This window comes from Mya arenaria, chromosome 12, assembly GCF_026914265.1.
Source record: "Mya arenaria isolate MELC-2E11 chromosome 12, ASM2691426v1".
NCBI lineage: Eukaryota > Metazoa > Mollusca > Bivalvia > Myida > Myidae > Mya > Mya arenaria.
Window position 1 is genome coordinate 22,123,491 of NC_069133.1, and position 20,506 is coordinate 22,143,996.

The window sequence follows — 20,506 nt, forward strand, 5'->3', positions numbered from 1 at the left end:
TACAGGGCTTGGACAAATTTCAATGACGCCAAAATGACGTCATGTTTGTTAACTCCTTGATGCGCTTTTCTGAAAAATGCAAGAAAACTTTATTTAAAATCCTTTTTATGCATATAATAAAATATAAAAACTGTTTATTTTAGTGTAAGATCGCAACAGATTTCACCTCATGAACACCAAAAGTGAATATTGCACTCATGGCTGCGCCACTTGTGAAATATATTACAATCTTACACTGAAAAAAGCAATTATCCTCTATCTTTATTATTCAAAGTATAACACTTCAATGAACACACTTCCATTCTTTTTGCCATTCACCAGGCTGTCAATGATCATTCAGGGCTACCTAAATCAGAATTACCGTCTTGCTAAATTGTCCAAAATTGTATCCCAGGAATTGTGCATGAGTTTAAATCAGTCATTGTGTGATGCACGAGTTTCTCAAGGAAAGATTTACACTGTCTGGCACTGTGTGAGAAGGGAGGTGCATCAATATTGACCAAATAAATACCAATTACCCGGACATTGAATGGCCTGACCGTTCCGGTCCCCTGGGAGTATCAGCACTATCTGCTGACATGTTTTTCCCATTATTACAATCTTTTGAACAGTGCTTTGAAGTTTGGTAACCCTCATAAGGACAAGTAAGAAATTCGAAAAAACCTATTGATATTCATATTGAAGGTGGTGCCAACTTTTGAGAGGAAATTATGCTAACAAAAAATTCCAATAAAACACACCGCATACTCCTTGTTTATTGTTAAGATTTAGAAGCATTTTTGTCAGAGATGGAATAGAAACTAGTCCTATTGTATCTTTATATGTCTGGCCTATGGATTAAGGACATAGCCAAAGCAACCATTAATGTCACAAAAAGAATCTAATCATTTCTACAATATTGTTGTTATGGTACTGACTTATACTGGTAAAAAAGTATGTGAGTTATCCGGGCAGCTTTTCTCAGTTGGGAGAGCGCCTGACTTGCAAGCAGGGGGTCCAGGGTTTGATCCCCGAATAAGCCTCATATCTTTATGAGTCTGTGACATTTCGTGTCTACTGTGGGACCATGGCTAGTGCTCAGCGCATATGTGGGACTGAGCATTGTGGTGAACCGAGATGCCCAAAATAGTTTTATGTATTCCGGTCTCCCCAACAGCATAAAACCAGACCATATTCAGTTCAGATGGTGTTTACAAGGGTACTCTGGTTTCTCCAGCAGCATAAAACCTCACCATTCAGTTCAGATAGTGTTTACAACCTGGTTCTCCGGTCTCCTCAGCAGCATAAAATATCAGCTATCAGGTAAGATGGTGTTTACAAGGGTTACTATTCCCGTCTCCCCAGCAGAATAAAATATCAGCTATCAGGTAAGATGGTGTTTACAAGGGTATTCCCGTCTCCCCAGCAGCATAAAATATCACCATTCAGGTAAGATGGTGTTAACAAGGGTATTCCTTTCTCCCCAGCAGAATAAAATATCAGCTATCAGGTAAGATGGTGTTTACACTGGTATTCCCGTCTCCCCAGCAGCATAAAATATCAGCTATCAGGTAAGATGGTGTTAACAAGGGTATTCCTGTCTCCCCAGCAGTATAAAATATGACCTTTCAGGTAAGATGGTGTTTACAAGGGTATTCCCATCTCCCCAGCAGCATAAAATATCACCTTTCAGGTAAGATGATGTTTTAATGACTATTTGACAATGGCTGTAAAATAAATCAATTTAGACTCATCTTAGACCTGAGAATAAATAGATTTGAGAAAATTTCACTTGAGGCAAAATCATCATCATAAGACAGAGATATCACAGGAAATGTTGAATTAAAAGAAGTTGTGAGAGAAAGAAATACACATGAGAAAGGATGAAATCAAATTTCGAGGTCTTCAGTAAAATGTCAAAACAGATCGGTTTTAGTTTTTACTGCTTTATTTACTTTTGATTGTTAGAAGCCATTACTGGTGTCCTTTTTAAGAGGACTTGAGAAAGAATTTGAATTAATAACCTCGTGATTGAGCGGCATATACCTTTTGTCAAAATTCATTGTGTCGATTTCTCATATCTCATTATTTTGCATTATGTTGAAGTTTCTTTCCCGGTCCTAAATTTATTTCTGCTGTTTTTATATAAAACAATTCCACTAATGTCGATATTTCTTGGTAAATTAGCTTGCTGTTAAAAAAACAAACTGTTATAATTTGGAAGATTGATTATGTATCTAATGAAGAGACGTTTATTGCTCCAACGCCTGTCAGGAAAGTGTGATTTATTTTTATATATAAAACAGGGAGATTAAATAGATCGATCACTTTCATTATCAATAAACATAAATTTCATAAAATTGTCAAAAAAGCAATCCAATTTTTATTTGCTCTTTTCACAACAAAAATATGTTACAAGACTGGTTCAAAGGGGGATGTTTGTATCAGTGAAAACAGAATTTGGAGACAAAGAGGCTGTAAAGAGGAGCACAATGATTGTCAAAGAAGAATTAAATTTCCAGTAAAATGATAATTCCAGACAAAATTATCTGTCCATATTTTAAGTCCAATTCATCAGTTTTCGAAGATGTATTTCCGGTTGCATGATTTCTTCGAAGGATATGAAGTGGTGATCTATTTCATGGGAGATATTCTTCAGTCACAACGTTTTTCTTCAATTTAGCTTCCTTTATTAAGGCGTTTATTTAATTTTCGCTGCACATTTCTCTAGGGAGTATTATTATGTTTAGAACATGAGGACAGATTGCTGACATTTATTATATAATATAATAGTGAAGAGTAAATGAAATACTTTCTGGAAAGTAAATAAGTTACTTTCTTCAATTAGTTTAGACTTCTTTTTTTTTACAACGACTGTGAAGAAAGTTATATTAACCTATACTAAGTCACTCTCGTTGGCACTATGTTAGGCAAGAGTGTGGTTTTATGCTGTGGGGGAAATCGGGGTACCCGGAGAAAACGCACTGGTCCAGCTTGGTGACACTCAACCAAACTAAGTGAATGAGATACTTTCTGGGACTAGGTTTATCAAAAACATTGAAAAAATTGGATATATTTTTTTTTCGCCATTTTCTATTCTTGAAATCAGTCTGATATGGTGAAATCAGTCAAAACCAGCAAAATGTCCCATTTTATCAGCCCTGCAAAGCCCCGAAATAAATGAACTTGTTCACATAAGAAAATATCAAAGTTATCATTCTGCACTGAATGCTTGGCTGTGATTGGCTTGTTTGAAATGGTGCACTATAAATATAATAATGGTCAGATATGATCTAATATCTTTCTTTAAGCACCACAGAATCCATTTCTACAGACCCCATATTGTTATCATTAATCATTTACTTAGTACTTACATTATAAATTTAATGGAGATAAAGCACGGATAGTCTGTCTATCCAAAGTCCCTGGACTGTCTGTGACTGGTAACAAATATGGAAATAAACTGTTCTAGGCGGCTTCCTTACCCCGCGGGGAAAATACTGAATCTGCGGGTGATCTTTTTATTGGAGATTATATTATGTTTCCATTCAAATTAATGGCATTGTGTAATAAAAGGAAATATGTTGTAATTTTGCCTTTTACTATTCATTAATAATGTAAATGGTAATTATTACCAGTGCCCTTTAGTAATTGTGACTGGGATAATTGGAAGTTATAATATGGATCAGCAAAATATAGGAAAAGTTGCTTACGAGAGCTCCCATTTGCACAAACATTATTATATATATTCTGTTGTATAGCTTTGATCACCAAAACAATTATTACGTCCATTATTTTGGCTTATTATTTTACTGTTACATAAATGTATCAGTATTTGTTTCCGAGTATGGGTAATGTTTCGTCTGTTTCATCACCTATTAGTTTGTCAACAGCTCCTATGATGGTGATATATAAAACTTAATTAGTCAATGTCTACTATGACTGTGATATATAAAATTATGGAAGGGTTTTCTTTCAAAGTAAATGTCAGGTTTTTTGTCATTGGCATCCGCGACAGTGTTACACGAGTCAGTTGCAAAATTTACAAAGGCATGCATAAGACATGAATCTGACAAAGCAGCTGGGAATCAGAGCCCGCATTCGTCTGGTTATACATGTAGGTGCCTGTCAGGCACAGTTATCTATCTGTGGTCTTTGGCTTTGTTCATCCCCGAAACTCTCTCCCCACAAACATGATGACCATTTGCAGATCATGCCAAAAACATCACTCAATAAACGTCATGACCATGATCATGAGAGTGTCGTTGAAGTGTAGTCTATTTATAGCGCTGTCATGCAGGTTTTGTTCACTTTTCCTACAAACATCCTACTTGCAGACGTCAATTTCCGGAGGGTGTCATTATCATTGTCATGCTGCAGAGTACTAATTGTATAACCCTGTCAAGTATGTTTTATTGAAGAAAATAGTGTCCATTTTGATTATTCATTCTAGCAGATGGTAATCTTTTGGGGCTATAATTTTGATGACACCGAATGAAAAACCAGTAAATGCCAAAATGGTTTTTCTCAGGAGCGATGAAAAACTATAAAGTGAAAATCCTGAACCTGCACTTTTTTTGCACAATGTTGAGGGTTAGTGCAAAACCGATGTAACTCCATCAATTTTATATGGAAGTGAATCTGTCTTGCACTAACCCTGTAAATACAAGGATTTCATTCATCCAATGCAATAACCACATTTTAACACATGATGATTTTTTTGCTATCTGATTGGCTATCGTAATGGGTGTTTTCTAAAAAAAGAAGGAAAATAAGCATATTTAAAAAAGTTTAAAAAAAAGTTTAGCACCAAAATGCATATACAGGTTTTTCATTCGGTGCCATCGGTTTGTTACACAATATCAAGCCTGGGTTATTGATAAAACTCCATTATCCTTTCAACATTTAAATTCTTTTTTAGCTCAACTGTTTTATGTAAAAAAAAGGGTATTGTTGTTGTGGTGTTTGTGTGCAAAAACTTGGGCATAACTCAAAAAATATTCAAGATAATCAAATGAAACTTGGTATACATGTTGCCAGAGTATGTAACTTGGTACAAAGCTTGCCAGAGATAATAAGCACACGTGTACAGCAAGGCCCATAACTCTGGCTTAAATGATTGTTGAGTTATGCCTCTTTTAAAAAGTAGAAAAATAAAAGACATTAGCGTTCTCTTTCCCTCTGCAGTGCTCTTGTTTCAAGGTTAATTTTGTGATTAAAATTCACCCATTTCCCATGAAAGGGAATATGGAACCAATTTTGTGAAAACTCTAAAAGACAAGCAAATGATGTCATCAAATGAGAAAAAAAACAAAAACTTTCACTTTTTTCTTGTAATAAGTTTCATTGCTGTTGCTTAAATTTCTCGTCTTTCTGACAGACAGAGATTGAATCAGCGACTTCTTGTTACACAAGTTTGTATGTCTCGTTGTGGAAATTAGTTATGTCAAAGACATGAAAATAACGGCTTATATTTTCTTCTTCCAGATAACAAGATAGCCGAATATGAAGATAATACGGAAATGAGGTAATTTATCATCATTCTTCATACGGAAATAAGTTATCACATCGGAATGCAGAATGTGTAATATAAAGGAAATGTCACTCTGTAATTGTCGTCTTATGGGAATTACATTTTTGTGTGTGTTACAGTAATGATCACAGTGTTCCCATTTCTTGAGTAATTATAATCAGTCACTATGTGTCTTGTATTATTTATAAGCGAATAAGAGCCTTGCTCTGCCTGGTCATCTGTCCAAGGTAGTTTGTCAAAGACGGGTCATAGTAATCTATTGGAGTATACACTCATGTCACCAGCCTGGTGCAAGAACTTAATAACTATATATATAATTCAAAAGCGGTTATTGAGTTCAAGCACCAGGGTAACGATGTGCTTTTATTTATTAAACTTTTTTTATTGATCAATTGAATGGTTGAATGTCCAAATCAGTCTCATTTTAATAAATGATATGAACTGTCCGTTAAAATAATTTGTTTTTTCAGTTATCCATATTTCCAAAATTGCTATAGAACTGCTTTGTAAATGCATACTTTCACAGTATTACTCCAATATCAACAAGCCATTCACATTGTTTATTTTATTTCCAGACTTCTAACAGTGTTGTACGGGGCCATGGTGGATGCCGTCCTAGCAGGAATACAGGCATACAGTTCAACCCTTGGCATAAAACAGGTGGGCAGTAGGGATACTTTGGGTGGGTAGGGGGGTGTAATGGGGGGTTCATAAAATGTTTATAAAAAAAATGGGTCAAACTTTCTTAATTTTAACAGTTAAAGCTGCGATCACGCTTTTTGATATTTTGTCTTAGAATGACCCAATTATTACATGCAAATGTCTGGAAACCAGTGATATAAGGCAAGGTTTGAATTTAACTTTGAGGAGCACTCGCAAAATTTTGCGAGTGCTTTTCGAGGCAACTCGCAAAATGAAAAATCAACTTGCAATTTTATCATTTGCTTTATTCCCTTAATATAATTATATTGTCTAATTAAAGTAGTTCTTAATTTACACCAAAGACATATTATGAATATTAAAAAGTATCAATCTTGAGTGACTCGACTACTAGAACTTGTTGATGGCTTATTCTTTTTGGGAGGTATGGAAAGACTCATCAGATGCTGGCCGCATTTTGATAATAAAGCTGTCCAATTTGACATTGTTCACTTTGTATATTTACCCTCGCCATCGGGTAATACCCATTCGGCAAGCATGCTACAGATTTTATTAAGTCTATAAGTATTAAAAACAATAACATTATAAATTTGAAATAAATAAAAGCAACAGTAAATGTAGCATGGATGCTTTGGACCATGAAATATATCGATCGACGAAGTCTATTAACTTTGACAGTTGGGCTAAATTTAGCCAATGATTGAGCTAGGTGATTACGTCATTTTAATTCACTTTGTTTTATGCACGCCTCGATGCATCCGGGAAAGATTCCTAATAAAAGTCGGCTTTTTCCGTATTTGTTCTATTTTTGAAAACTTACTAGAGCGTGACTCCGTACTGTCTTCTTTATACTGGTTGTGTAAACATGCCATGCCACTTATAGGCTGTTTACACTCAACTACGTAGAGGAGTTAAGTTCATGTTTATTCTACTTTCCTTTTAACATTTTGTGGTCTAGAAAAAGCCACTCCCAGAATTTTGCGAGCTTGAATAAAAGTCATTCGCAATTTTCAAATGTCGCTCGCATTTTGCGAGTATGCGAGTCTAAATTCGAACCCTGTAAGACTGCTGACATAAGATAAGATCACAGATTTTCATATAAATGGTCATAAATTGATGATTTATGACTAAACACTTTACTACAGCTTTAAGAAAATAGGATTTTTTCTGCAGTTTTTGAAACAATTGAGATCTGTTCTATAGTGAGTCATCTTATATGACTGAATTAAAGGTATTGATGCCAAAATGCTGATTCTGAGATTTTTAAAAAAAAACAACGTCAATTCTGTTAATCTGTGAGAGTGCAGCTTTAATATCATCGTTGTTGTCAAATCCTTTAAATACTTCTCTGGAAGTTTCTGGGACGAACTTGCAATCTGCTCTGGGTCTTTCAAGTACTGAAACAACTGTTTCAGTTGTTCTTGTTTAATTTAAATATAACTTGACAATGAATTCGTTACCAATATACAATTCACCCATTGTTCATCTATCTAATTGGAAAACAAAATGAAACAAGATATCAAAAAAGTACGTTCCTTCAATTTTAAATAGAGGATAGTTTTCTGTTACTTATACGGATTCAATACTAAAATTAATTTGCTTCAAAATTAATTGTCTCCATGTTGGAACACGTGCTATATTATTCGGATTACTGTACAGAATATACCAGGAGAAAATATTCAATCCAAACTTTGTAATTCATCAATATTTAATTCAACTAAAATTTCTGTATTGCCTGAGGTGTGTCACAATGGTCCAATCAAACGTCTGTATTTCATCATATTCATGAGTATGAAATTTCAAATGTGGCCTTATCATGATATTTCAGGCAGCTGATGCAGCCTTGGAGATATTTGCAGCCGTTTGTTCAGAGGTGAAGGACGACGCAGTGGTTCAGTTCCTCAAGGGAAAACCAAACATCACTTTCAGCATGGTTGCCACCGACTCACACGGAATGTAATGGCATACACACTCATTTTTGAATGAAATGTTAATTAACTTTTATTTCACCCGAAGATATATAGGCAATCTCATTAAAATCATATTTTAATCAACGCTCTGCTGTCAGGATCTTGTTTTCACTCAAAGGTTATCTACTGATGACAATTCAGTCAAACAGTCAAGGCATCTTAAACTTAATCAAGCCTTCTTAGGCTTTGTGGTAAAATGCAATGAGGTTAAATTTTAGATAAGTCTAGATGAGCTACAGTTCTTAGTAAAAAAAGGTCTGAAAAACTTGTGTTGCATATAGCTACGAAAATATTGCACCGAATGTTGTTCAACACAGGGGATTGTGCACCTGCAATTTTATTGCTATTTTACTTAATCTAAGAAAAGGTATAGTTCTTGAACACTTTAAAATATGTCTAAAAAATGTTGCGTCACATGTAACTCAAAACAGCACTTCATTAACACTCCTGAAACTTCATAGGAATGTTCATTAGTATTAGAATTTGTACACCTGGGGTTATGTGTGACATTTCAGTCATTTTACGTACATGGAATAATCAGTGTTACAAAAGCATGAAATAACTGACCTGGTAATTCATTTATCAGTCACGAGTCTGGTCTTCAAACGGGCACCTGTACTGACTTACACCTAGTAAACAAACTTGCAAACTGAGGCTTATATTGGCTATCATTTGTTTCATGGTCAAGCTAAAATTGAATCAGTCCTGCAACCACTGGCATTGTCCCTACAGACCAGTGACCCTGGCAGATGGAAAAAGAAGCCTTCTGGTGAAGACAGCCTCCCTGACCATCTCTGACATCCCCAGTCCAGACACGCCTGGGACACTCCTGGCTTCATTAAAATGTGTTAAACCCTTTACATATTTCCCACAGACCGGTGACCCTGGCAGAAGGAAGGAGAAGCCTTCTGGTGAAGACAGCCTCCCTGACCATCTCTGACATCCCCAGTCCAGACACGCCTGGGACACTCCTGGCTTCATTAAAATGTGTTAAACCCTTTACATATTTCCCACAGACCGGTGACCCTGGCAGATGGAAAAAGAAGCCTTCTGGTGAAGACAGCCTCCCTGACCATCTCTGACATCCCCAGTCCAGACACGCCAGGGACACTCCTTGGCTCCATTATAGTGTGTCAAACTCTTTACATTGACATCCCCAGTCCAGACACGCCTGGGACACTCCTGGCTCCATTATAGTGTGTTAAAACTATTACATTTTCCCTACAGACCTGTGACCCTGGCAGAAGGAAAGAAAAGCCTTTTGGTGAAGACAACCTCCCTGACCATCTCTGACATCCCCAGTCCAGACACGCCTGGGACACTCCTCGGCTCTCTGGTTTTCTCCGAAACATTCTTGGACTCACAGATACAGGTCCTCCAGAAAGGTGAGTTTTCTCCTTTTTAGTTTAATATTTTTGCATTACTTATTATCACATGTTGAGAACTAACAGCTTAAGACGATAAAGTAACATGTTATACTTCATCACTCTTGAGGCAGAGGTCTGATTTTTGAATTCTATTTGTGTTCTATTCCAGTAGGGAAGTATATTTTTGACACTTTGAAGTTTTTTATACATTTTTTCTGAGCCATGAAATTCATATCTGTTTTCTATGGTTACTAAATTGATGTTCAAATGAGGTCAAATTCTAATGTGACAGTAGTAGTTCTCGGACGGTTTGTTAAAATAACAATTTTTTTTTTGAGATTTGCATATTATTTAAAAATAAATATTTTGAAGCTTTCCATTGCTATTAAAATAATATTGTTTAATAGAATATATGGCTATAAAAACCATGTCTAATATGACTTTATGTGAGGTCTGACTAACATTGTTCACAAAAATCATTGAAAAAAAGTCAAATGTATAAATATTTAAAAACTAATCATATCTCACAAATATATCTGATCAATTTTCAACAGGCACTTCATACATTTCTTTAAAAAAACATAACAACGAAAAGTCAAGACTGTCAGAGATCTATTCCTGTCCAAGATCTCCCTTACTGGTACAGCTTAAAATGAAAAAGGACTATTGTACATCATATGAAGCTGCTATGTCAACCTCAATTTGATCCATGTTAAACTGTTGGTTCTCATTCTTGCTACAGATGGCAGTCTGAGACTGGACGGGACCTACCTGCTGTTGACTGACCATGTCCCCAGATACCGGGCTTGGGCTGTAAGTATAACTGGGCTCAATAAGTGAGTTACTTTGATAGAAAAATACATTTCTAGTTTAATGCATTTTGTGTTAGTTTGAAAAATTTGTATTCGAGACGGAGAAGAAGTCTTTCATTAAACATTTTTAGATTCTAGTTATATTTAATGGAGAGAATTACATTATACCTCATACATGACATATTTTCTGGGGACCATTCAGGGGGATTTGTTCAGAACGGTTGAAATTTCAGGGGGATTTTGATAGTATTCAGGGGGATTTTTTAGCAGGTTTAAGTTGGCAAAATTTCATAGTATTTTTAGACGCAATTACGAAAGAAATGTATTCACATATATTTTGCTGTGAAAACCTCTAACTTTTTCATTATACAGAATTATTTTATGTCATGATTTATCATATTCTTATGATACACTGTCATGTCATACTGTAATACTGTAAATTAAATTAACCTTCCTTGAAAGTCTTTTAAAATATTCTGCTTACCGGTAATACTATCAGCTATGGTGACGTTCAGACCCTGAGATAATGGAATGAATATTATTAATTTCTTCCTTTTCCAAAATAGAAATATTTCCTTGTCTTTGATCAATACTTCAAATTAATTGATCACTTGTTGTTAAGGTTTCCTTTTGGCATTTATCAAACCTTTTTTAAACATTTCACCCTTGAGAAGTTGTTTCTTTACATTCAGTTTCACTCACATACTGTGGTTTCACATTGTCATTATTGCCTGATGTAAAATCTCTTCTTTTTTTTAATTCCGGGGGATTTTTATCTCCCGCCGGAAGACCGGGGGATGGATCGAAATCCCAGGGGAGTTTCCCCCCCCACCAGGAGATATGGCATGTATGATACCTTGAACCATACAATCCCAGTGGTTCAGACAGAACATATATAACACTTGAGACCAGCTTGTTTAAGAGAAGAAGTCGAGGGGTGAAAGCGAAAAGGTTCTATCTGCTTCTTTATTTAATGTCACTTAGAACCTTTTCACATTCACCCCTCGAAGTGTTAACAGTAGAAATGGGAAGGTGCCAGTCTACAAGAAAACTTATCCAAGTTGTCAAAATCCCAGGTGACCAGTCTAGTGGAACAGAGGAAATTTTAAAAGCAGAAATAGGAGGGTCCCAGTCTGCCTGAAAATTTCACATAGTTGTTTATTCCCTAGGTGACAAGTCTAGTGGATGAGAGGAAGTGTTTACAGCAGAAATTGGAGGGTCCCAGTCTAAAGGAAAACTTTGGGGACCTTCTGCTGTCAGGAGATCCGATTCACCTGGGCTGTAGTCGCACACACTGTCTACCACCAGAAGAAGGTGAGTTCCCCTAAAGGAGTTAAATAATTGTTTAATAAAAAGTTAGCACCACTCCCCAAACCCCACCCTCCCCAAAATCACCTCCAATATGCATGGGTGTATCTGCTTCTTTAATTACCCCTCTGGGGAAATAATTTAAAATATATCATCATTCAGTGCTGGGAAAATAATTGTGTTTTTTTAACAGAAATATTTAAAACAGCCTGGGAGGTAATTCCAACTATTGAGAACTGTTTTAATTGCTTTTGGGGGGGGGGGGTTCCAGCCATTTAGGAGCATTTCAGATGTTAACAAGAAAACAGATTTGTTTTATGAAGCAAGAGAAAACAATAACTTTAGTGAGAAAGATTGTTCCAAATTGTTTTTTTCTCAGACAATTGTTTACATGCATCTTAGCTTTCTAAACAAAGTTGGTGTATGTTTTATGTTGATATGTTATCTAACAACCTCAGGGTAAGTGAATAAATTTTGATAATGACTGAACGGCTTTGATAGAATCATAGTTACAGTTGAGGCTTTGAGCCTCCCTGTGGTGGGTGATTCAAAGCAACCGAACCAAGAAGACACGCACAGAGCCTTGTCCACTCCCATTTAAATGGGGCTTACCTGTCTGTATTCTCTTCCCTTTGTGGTGTAATGTTTTAGATGTCTTTCATCGTTGTCACCCAAACACTTCTGTGGGGCTGAATTAACATCTTTGGCTGGTATTCATAAAACATCTTAAGTCATTTCCTAACTTAAGTCATTCTCTTAAGTATATCACTTATCATATCATAAAATCGCTTAATAATATGTGAAATACTCTTTTTTTCATTGAATTCAAAAAACATACTTTTACGTAAAAAAAATACTTTTCTTTTAATTTGACTATGAAATGTTTTAGAAAATTAACTTAAGTTAAGAAATGACTAAAGATGTTTTATAAATACCACCCCAGGTTTTTATATCTCATTAATCAATGAAATCCCCCTCCCCCATTCCACCCCCACCCCCACCACCCCCTTAGGCTTCTAAATTGTTATTGCAATGGGAATGCAGTGGGGTCAAGCCATAATGCTGCCACTTAGGATAAGCAGACCTTTAAAACCCACCAGCATAACACAGAAAGCGCTATGACCATAATTGCATATCCAACGTTGCATGGTCATTGTCACACCTAATGATGAGTTATAATACTAATTTGGTCATAACAAAATTTCCCATGACAGAATTTTGTCTGGTTTATTGAATTATCACTGGGATATCGGAACTAATTGTGACTTATGAACTTTGATTGTTTTGTCATTTGTGGTATGGGATATAATTAAGTAACTATTAAGACTTAAGTCCATCCATAATAAAAATAAACAAAGTTTAAAAAAGCTTTATACTGGCCCAAATTTCTCTAAACATCTTGAGCTTAACAATATAAAGAAGCTTATTTTACTTAGCCAAAACACATACTTAAATTTGATTTTGGTAAATGAAAAATTGTTTATTAGCATAACCATAATTACTATTTATGCCCCCACAAAGTGGCGGCATATAGGGTTGCCCTTGTCCGTACGTACGTCCCGAAGATTGTTTCCGATCTAATTCTTGAAAACCGTTTGTCCAATCCTCACCAAACTTTAAACACATGTTTGTGACCATAATATCTTGATCAAGTTCGATAGTCATGGAAATCGCTTTAGTCATTTAGGAGTTACGGCCCTTTTTTGCCAAAAATTCCCGAAGATTGTTTCCGATCTAATTCTTGAAAACCGTTTGTCCAATCCTCACCAAACTTTAAACACATGTTTGTGACCATAATATCTTGATCAAGTTCAATAGTCATGGAAATCGCTTTAGTCATTTAGGAGTTACGGCCCTTTTTTGCCAAAAATACTTCAAAAATATATGTTTCCAATCTAATTCTTGAAAAGTATGTGTCCAATCCTCACCAAACTTTACATACATGATTGTGACCATAACATCTTGATCAAGTTCGATAGCCATGGAAATCGCTTTTGTCATTTAGGAGTTACGGCCCTTTATTTGCAAAAAAAGACTTGTTTAAGTCTAAAATCTGTAAAAAAAAGAAAATATGAATTTAATAATATTAAATATAAATTATAGGAAAAAATATTGTGATTAGCTTAATCCTGTTATAAGGGACTTAAGAAGTTTTGAGAAATTGGTGCCTGAAGATTACTTTTACACCATTCCCCAATGGTGACAAAAACATTTTAACATATTAAAAGCCCAATAATTTTTTTTTTTTAAATTGGACAAAATGTAACCCTAACCACACCATTTTATTTATTTTGGCCTTATTGTAGGTTAATTGGTTTAATGAAACGTTATGTTAGTGCATGGTTTTTCGTGAATTATGAAAGACCTCATGATTATCTTAGCACCGGCCAAATATTTCATAAACAGGTTATCTGCAATTCCAAAATATTCAATATTTATAATTACTTTTATTATTATTTTAGTTAAATAAAAATTCAGCATTCAAAATAACGATTCCAATTCAATTCAATAGAGAATTTAAGTTTGTTTCTTTAAACTGCAGCGGGGTCAATCATGCCACTTGTTTCATCACGACAACAAATATTTCACAATGATAATAAGTCATTTGACCAATCACAAGCATCTTTATTGTACTTTCAGAGGTATTTTTGTACGATGTTTCATTTATCGGAAATGCAATTGAAATGCTATATGTGCATCTAAGGAAGCACGTCTTGAGTATATATATCTATTGTTATATATGAGGATGATTGCTTTTACAGGATAACTTGTCAAGTGTTAGACAATTTTCGTGTTTATTTTTTGTTATATAACGATTGTGAAAAAAGTTATATTAGCGTTAATTCACTCTTGTTGTGTTGTAGGGGGGAATCCTATAAACTGGGAGAATAACCCATTCGTCCGGTGTGGTGACCACCAACTAAACTCTCGTAAGCCCAAGCCAGTAATCAAACCCACGTTTCCTTGGTGAGAAGGGATTGCATGAACAACCGTTCTGGACAACCAGTATTGTTGATGCCTTGTAATTAATTTAACTTGAAGGTCATATATAACAAATTTGAATGATCATACAATTCACTATGTTTATGTTTTTCAGCGATCCTGTATGCGTTTGAGAATGGGCTGGTGATCCTGTGTCCCCAGTATGGCGCTGTAGCTCTCCATGGCAACCACATACGCTCAGCACAGTTTTATGATGGGGTAAGAGTATGTGATTTAACTTTTTATCACAAGCAAGAACAGCTAATATGATATTTATTCTGTACTATTTGTTGACTCTTTTACAGGATCTATCTTACATGGATTCATTTCTAATGTTTGAAATCCAGTCTACATTTCGGCCATCTATCCTATTGCATCTCCAAAATGAAGAGTGCATGTTACAGGACACGTCTAACCAACGGTGACAATATTGGTGTTGGAGTACCAGTCTATGTTTTCACCCTCTCAACCTTTTTGCTACCAAAATGAACAGTATTCACTAATTCTTCACTATGTGAAATAATGTTTCTTTTGCATGTTTGTTTTAGAACACTTAAAACACAATGGCAGTGCCAGTCTATGTTTTTAACCTTTCACCCGTTTCACCTCCAAAACGAAGAGTATCTGACGGTGTTGATGGTGGAGTACAAGTCTACATTTTCAACCTTTCAACTCTTTTAGGGTCAAAATTAACCAGTATTCAATTCTGCATGATGTGAAATAATATGTTACCTATTTATATTTGTTTCAGGACACTTCTAACACAGTGGCGGTGCTGGTGTTGGAGTACCAGTCTACATTTCTTCCATTTCTTCCGTTCCACCTCCAAAATGAAGAGTGCCAGCTCATCCTTATGTTTACACCCAAGTCCAAGGCCTACAAACACCTGTATTCAGATGTAAGAAATGTTTAGCTTGCTGGAAATGAATAATTATTGTGAAACTTTAGACTTTAATAAGAAAGAGCTAAGTCTTTAAAAAAACTGCTATTTCTTGTTGCCAAAGAGACGATATATTTTACACAAGACTATATACACATGTATGCAACCTTTATGAAAGCTTTATGAATGTTGGGCCACTGTAAGGTTTCCTTTGTAAAAATTGTGATAAAAATAGTTTGTATTAATATCAAATGCATTTTTATGTAAACAAACTTGAAAACTGAGCACGAGTTGAGGTGTTATCCCTTTGTGGAGATGGTGTCTATTTTATTGCATGGTTGAAATATCCAATGACAACAAGCTACATTCAATACCCCAATCTTACCATGTGTTTTCCAGGTACTGCATACGTGGCGTAAGGATGAAGACTCCCCCAAGGTGAAGAGGATCGACCAGCTACCGGACAACTGCTCACTCATGTATGGAAACGCATGTGTAGTTTGTCCTTCGGACTCCACACACATTGATCAACCCAATTGCATTCATACCCCGATAATGTCATCAACCCCGCAATTCATTCCTTACTTAAGGTTTTAAATCTGTATATGTTCATGCAAAGAAAGGTTTGAATATGGACCCACTTTTTCACCCAAAATGTTGTTATCTGCAGGCATGCGTTACTACAACATGAATACATGGAGTTGTCGATGGGCAAAGTGAAGACAGCACTTCAGAAGGCTTCATCTGGCCTGCCCCATCTGTACAGGTATGATGTGTAAGGAGAATATCTGATGTGTGTGAAGATGGAGCAATTTTTTACGGTGCAGGCAAAACCTTAGGTTGATTTTCAAACAGCTGAAAGCTGATATAAATCACTCTTGAGTCTGTTCCTGGCCATAAAAGAGTACTGTGGTCCTTTTTGAGCAACCATGAGAAATAAACTCTGATGGGGATTGAACCTACAATCTCTTTGATAAGAATGGGACACCTATACTGCAAGAAGACTGGCACTTTTATTAGAAGAAATTTTGTCTTAGCAAGCTTGAGAATATTATTTTTATCTCTTGAATTTGATATTTAATTGTGGAAACAGTAACTGTTAAGACTATTCACCTGCTGAGACTTCCATGTAGTTCCTCTCTTGCAGATTTTTGGAGCATTTCTCCTTAGGCAGTTTGGGTTGGCTTCCAGTACCAGAGACAGACCTTGGAGCTGTTCTAGGGCGGGCTGGTGGCCAGGTGGTTGACACTGAGGCAGAGGTGGGTCCAGAATTGATGTCATATTGAAGATAAAGCAAGTCTGTGGAATGACATGTAGAAATGCGTAGATCAAGATGTTAAATGCTTTGATCGCCTAGAGATATAATCTTTTCTCCCACCTCAGGTAAGTAGATCAAATAATCTAACCATGCTAGAAATTGCCCATGGGCGAAGATCAAATGCCCGTATGGAACTCCTTTTTAATGGACGCCACATTGTAATTACCTCCCTTGTTGAAGACTGTCATCTGTAGCATCATGGAAACCTTGTCTTGTGGCAATATTTAGAAAGCTAATTAATTATTTCTCGCTTCAAATGTCACCATAAAACAGTTTTCATGCACCAAGAAATAATGCTTCACTCTCCTCAGAACTATTTAAAAAACGATTTGACTGTTAACATAACCCGAATCACTGCGCGATATACTGCATATCCATGACAACCACAAATTATCACATATCCATACGCTTTTATTTTCACTTAGCACAAAAGAGTTACAGCAAAAACATACTTTTTTACATAATTTTGTTTAACTGAGGTGGGAGAAAAGGCATCTACTTATATACTATATATATTCTAACGTCAGGAATCAGAGCCAACGTGAAATCACTTCATGTTTGGCCCAGTCAGCTTCATAAGTGATTGGGTTGTCGGTCATGAAATACAAACTCCACACAGGGGTTGTAACTCTTTGCTGAACAGTCACGCATATCACATGATGTTGATCAAAAACGTGATCATGTTCAACATTTTGAAATAATTTTTACTTCAAATATATTTTTACTTGGGGGTATACTTGGACATATTTCAAAGATTTAATGTTTTTGTTAAAAATATTGATCCAAAGAGGGTTTTTTACATCAATGCTTGAAATTAAATGCACTTGCCACTCTAAATAGTTGTGACCATCTGTATGTTTGTATGTCTACAGATAGTAGTGACAATCCTGAGTGGTGTGCCCGGCTCCCACCAACAGGACATGTGTGATATCCTCACCAGCATGTCCAAGGAACAAAACAGGTAAATGAACTTTCATTGTTCTTTATGCATTTTTAACCAGGTTTTCACATAATGAAACCTGGTTATTAGAATGGCGAACATCGTTGTTCGGGTGGGCGGGCGGGATGGCGGCCGGGCGACGTCAAACTCACCTATGAAACTGAATAACTTTAGTAAGGGTTGACATATCTTTAACAAACTTGGTCTATAGAAAGAGTTTATGGGTACCATTCATGGGATTGCGTTTGGGGTCCCTAGGGTCAAGGTCAAGGTCACTGTTACTAAAAATAGAAAAACGGTTGAAACTGAATAACTTTAGTTAGGATTGACATATCTTGACCAAACTTTGTCAATAGAAAGAGTTTATGGATACCTTTCATGGGATTGCGTTTGGGGTCCCTAGGGTCAAGGTCACTGTTACCAAAAATAGAAAAACGGTTGAAACTGAATAACTTTAGTTAGGAATGACATATCTTGACTAAACTTGGTCAATAGAAAGAGTTTATGGAGACCTTTCATGGGATTGCGTTTGGGGTCCCTAGGGTCAAGGTCAAGGTCACTGTTACTAAAAATAGAAAAACGGTTGAAACTGAATTACTTTAGTAAGGGTTGACATATCTTGACAAAACTTGGTCTGTAGAAAGAGTTTATGGGTACCATTCATGGGATTGCGTTTGGGGTCCCTAGGGTCAAGGTCAAGGTCACCGTTACTAAAAATAGAAAAACAGTTGAAACTGAATAACTTTAGTAAGGGTTGACATATCTTGACCAAACTTTGTCAATAGGAAGAGTTTATGGATACCTTTCATGGGATTGCGTTTGGGGTCCCTAGGGTCAAGGTCACTGTTACTAAAAATAGAAAAACGGTTGAAACTGAATAACTTTAGTTAGGGATGACATATCTTGACTACACTTTGTCAATAGGAAGAGTTTATGGAGACCTTTCATGGGATTGCGTTTGGGGTCCCTAGGGTCAAGGTCAAGGTCACTGTTACTAAAAATAGAAAAACGGTTGAAACTGAATAACTTTAGTTAGGGTTGTCATATCTTGACCAAACTTGGTCAATAGGAAGAGTTTATGGAGACCTTTCATGGGATTGTGTTTGGGGTCCCTAGGGTCAAGGTCAAGGTCACTGTAACTAAAAATAGAAAAACGGTTGAAACTGAATAACTTTAGTTAGGGATGACATATCTTGACTAATATTGGTCTATAGGAAGAGTTTATGGAGAACTTTCATGGGATTGCGTTTGGGGTCCCTAGGGTCAAGGTCAAGGTCACTGTTACTAAAAATAGAGAAACAGTTGAAACTGAATAACTTTAGTAAGGGTTGACATATCTTGACCAAACTTGGTCTATAGAAAGAGTTTATGGGTACCTTTCATGGGATTGCGATTGGGGTCCCTAGGTTCAAGGTCAAGGTCACTGTTACTAAAAATAGAAAAACGGTTGAAACTGAATAACTTTAGTTAGGGATGACATATCTTGAATAAACTTGGTGTACAGGAAGAGTTTATGGATACTTTCATGGGATTGCGTTTGGGGTCCCTAGATTCAAGGTCACTGTTACTAAAAATAGCAAAATGGTTAAAACTGAATAACTTAAGTTGACATATCCTGACACATCTTGGTATAAAGGAAGAGTTTATGGATATCTTTCAATGGATTGCATTTGGGGTCCCTAGGGTCAAGGTCACTGTTACTAAAAATAGAAAAAAAGACACAAGCTGAAGTTCTTCTGTCAATCATTAAAAACCTGGTTTCGTTGCATTGCGGCGTTTCTTGTGTAGTTATTATTTTGCTTCATAACAAATGTCTGAATTGGGAAGACAGCTGAAATATGAACCACTCCTGAGTCCATTTCCTAGACAGAAACCAGAACTGGTGTTCTCTTTGAACATTGGTAAGGATCGAACCCAATAGCACTGGGGAGAGAGGCATACACCCATACCACTAGACCACTCTTATTCAAACATAAGATGTTCTGCTATTACCGTAGTTTCATTCTTAGTTGTGCGATACATATTATTAGTTACACTGTTAGTAGCTGGGGGGGGGGGGGGTATGTGATATACACCCCCAGTGGTTTCATACCATGCAAGAGCAAAGCTCCAGAGTGGTATGAAACCACTGGGGGTGTATATCATATACCCCTCCAGCTACTAACAGTGTAACGAATATATCTCACCGAGAACCTTTAATAATAAGATTATATTAAGATATAATGTATTTGTTATGAAAATTTCAGTGACGTTTAAATATTGTCTCAAAATTATATCTTGAGAAATACAAAAAGTTTATGAAATCAAGTTTATTTGGAATAAATACAATAACAATTTAAATATAGTAATAACATTGTTTGACAGCATACATATTGATATGCCCCAGCATATGTACGGTTGTGTTAGAAAAATATGCACGTACCTTATTCTTTGTATAATATGTATTATTGTTGTTATCGGTCAATGGCAAATCACACAAGAAACTAGCAACGCCCCGACATTCCAGGCGCGCCAGCCTTGTTTGAATTTTGCCACCGCCGAGTGAGCAATCATTCCACAGGGATAAAAGTTATTATAAATGCTACACAAAGTTATCTACATTTATTTTATTCAGATTTCATTGCTCACAAACCTGATAAACTTGGGTAAAGACACAGAATATCAGACGTGAATATCCTCGTGTTCATGTAGAGAAGATTGTTTATTTACTTTTTCAATAGTTCACGATCTATGACGACGCCATCTTGGATTGGCTGT

At 36.1% G+C, this 20,506-nt stretch overlaps 1 protein-coding gene across 1 annotated transcript in view; it reads left to right on the plus strand.

Moving 5' to 3' along the window:
- The window catches only part of LOC128211507 (dynein axonemal assembly factor 9-like), a 74,714-nt gene that overhangs the window by 41,678 nt on the left and 12,530 nt on the right, over window positions 1-20,506 (plus strand). The window contains exons 13-24 of the mRNA XM_052916373.1: window positions 5,467-5,506; window positions 6,088-6,172; window positions 8,001-8,128; window positions 9,370-9,527; window positions 10,252-10,322; window positions 11,491-11,635; window positions 14,727-14,830; window positions 15,363-15,509; window positions 15,891-15,970; window positions 16,162-16,257; window positions 16,639-16,750; window positions 17,682-17,770. Of these exons, the coding sequence (XP_052772333.1) occupies window positions 5,467-5,506; window positions 6,088-6,172; window positions 8,001-8,128; window positions 9,370-9,527; window positions 10,252-10,322; window positions 11,491-11,635; window positions 14,727-14,830; window positions 15,363-15,509; window positions 15,891-15,970; window positions 16,162-16,257; window positions 16,639-16,750; window positions 17,682-17,770 (1,255 nt within the window). The remainder of the gene's footprint in view (window positions 1-5,466; window positions 5,507-6,087; window positions 6,173-8,000; window positions 8,129-9,369; window positions 9,528-10,251; window positions 10,323-11,490; window positions 11,636-14,726; window positions 14,831-15,362; window positions 15,510-15,890; window positions 15,971-16,161; window positions 16,258-16,638; window positions 16,751-17,681; window positions 17,771-20,506) is intronic.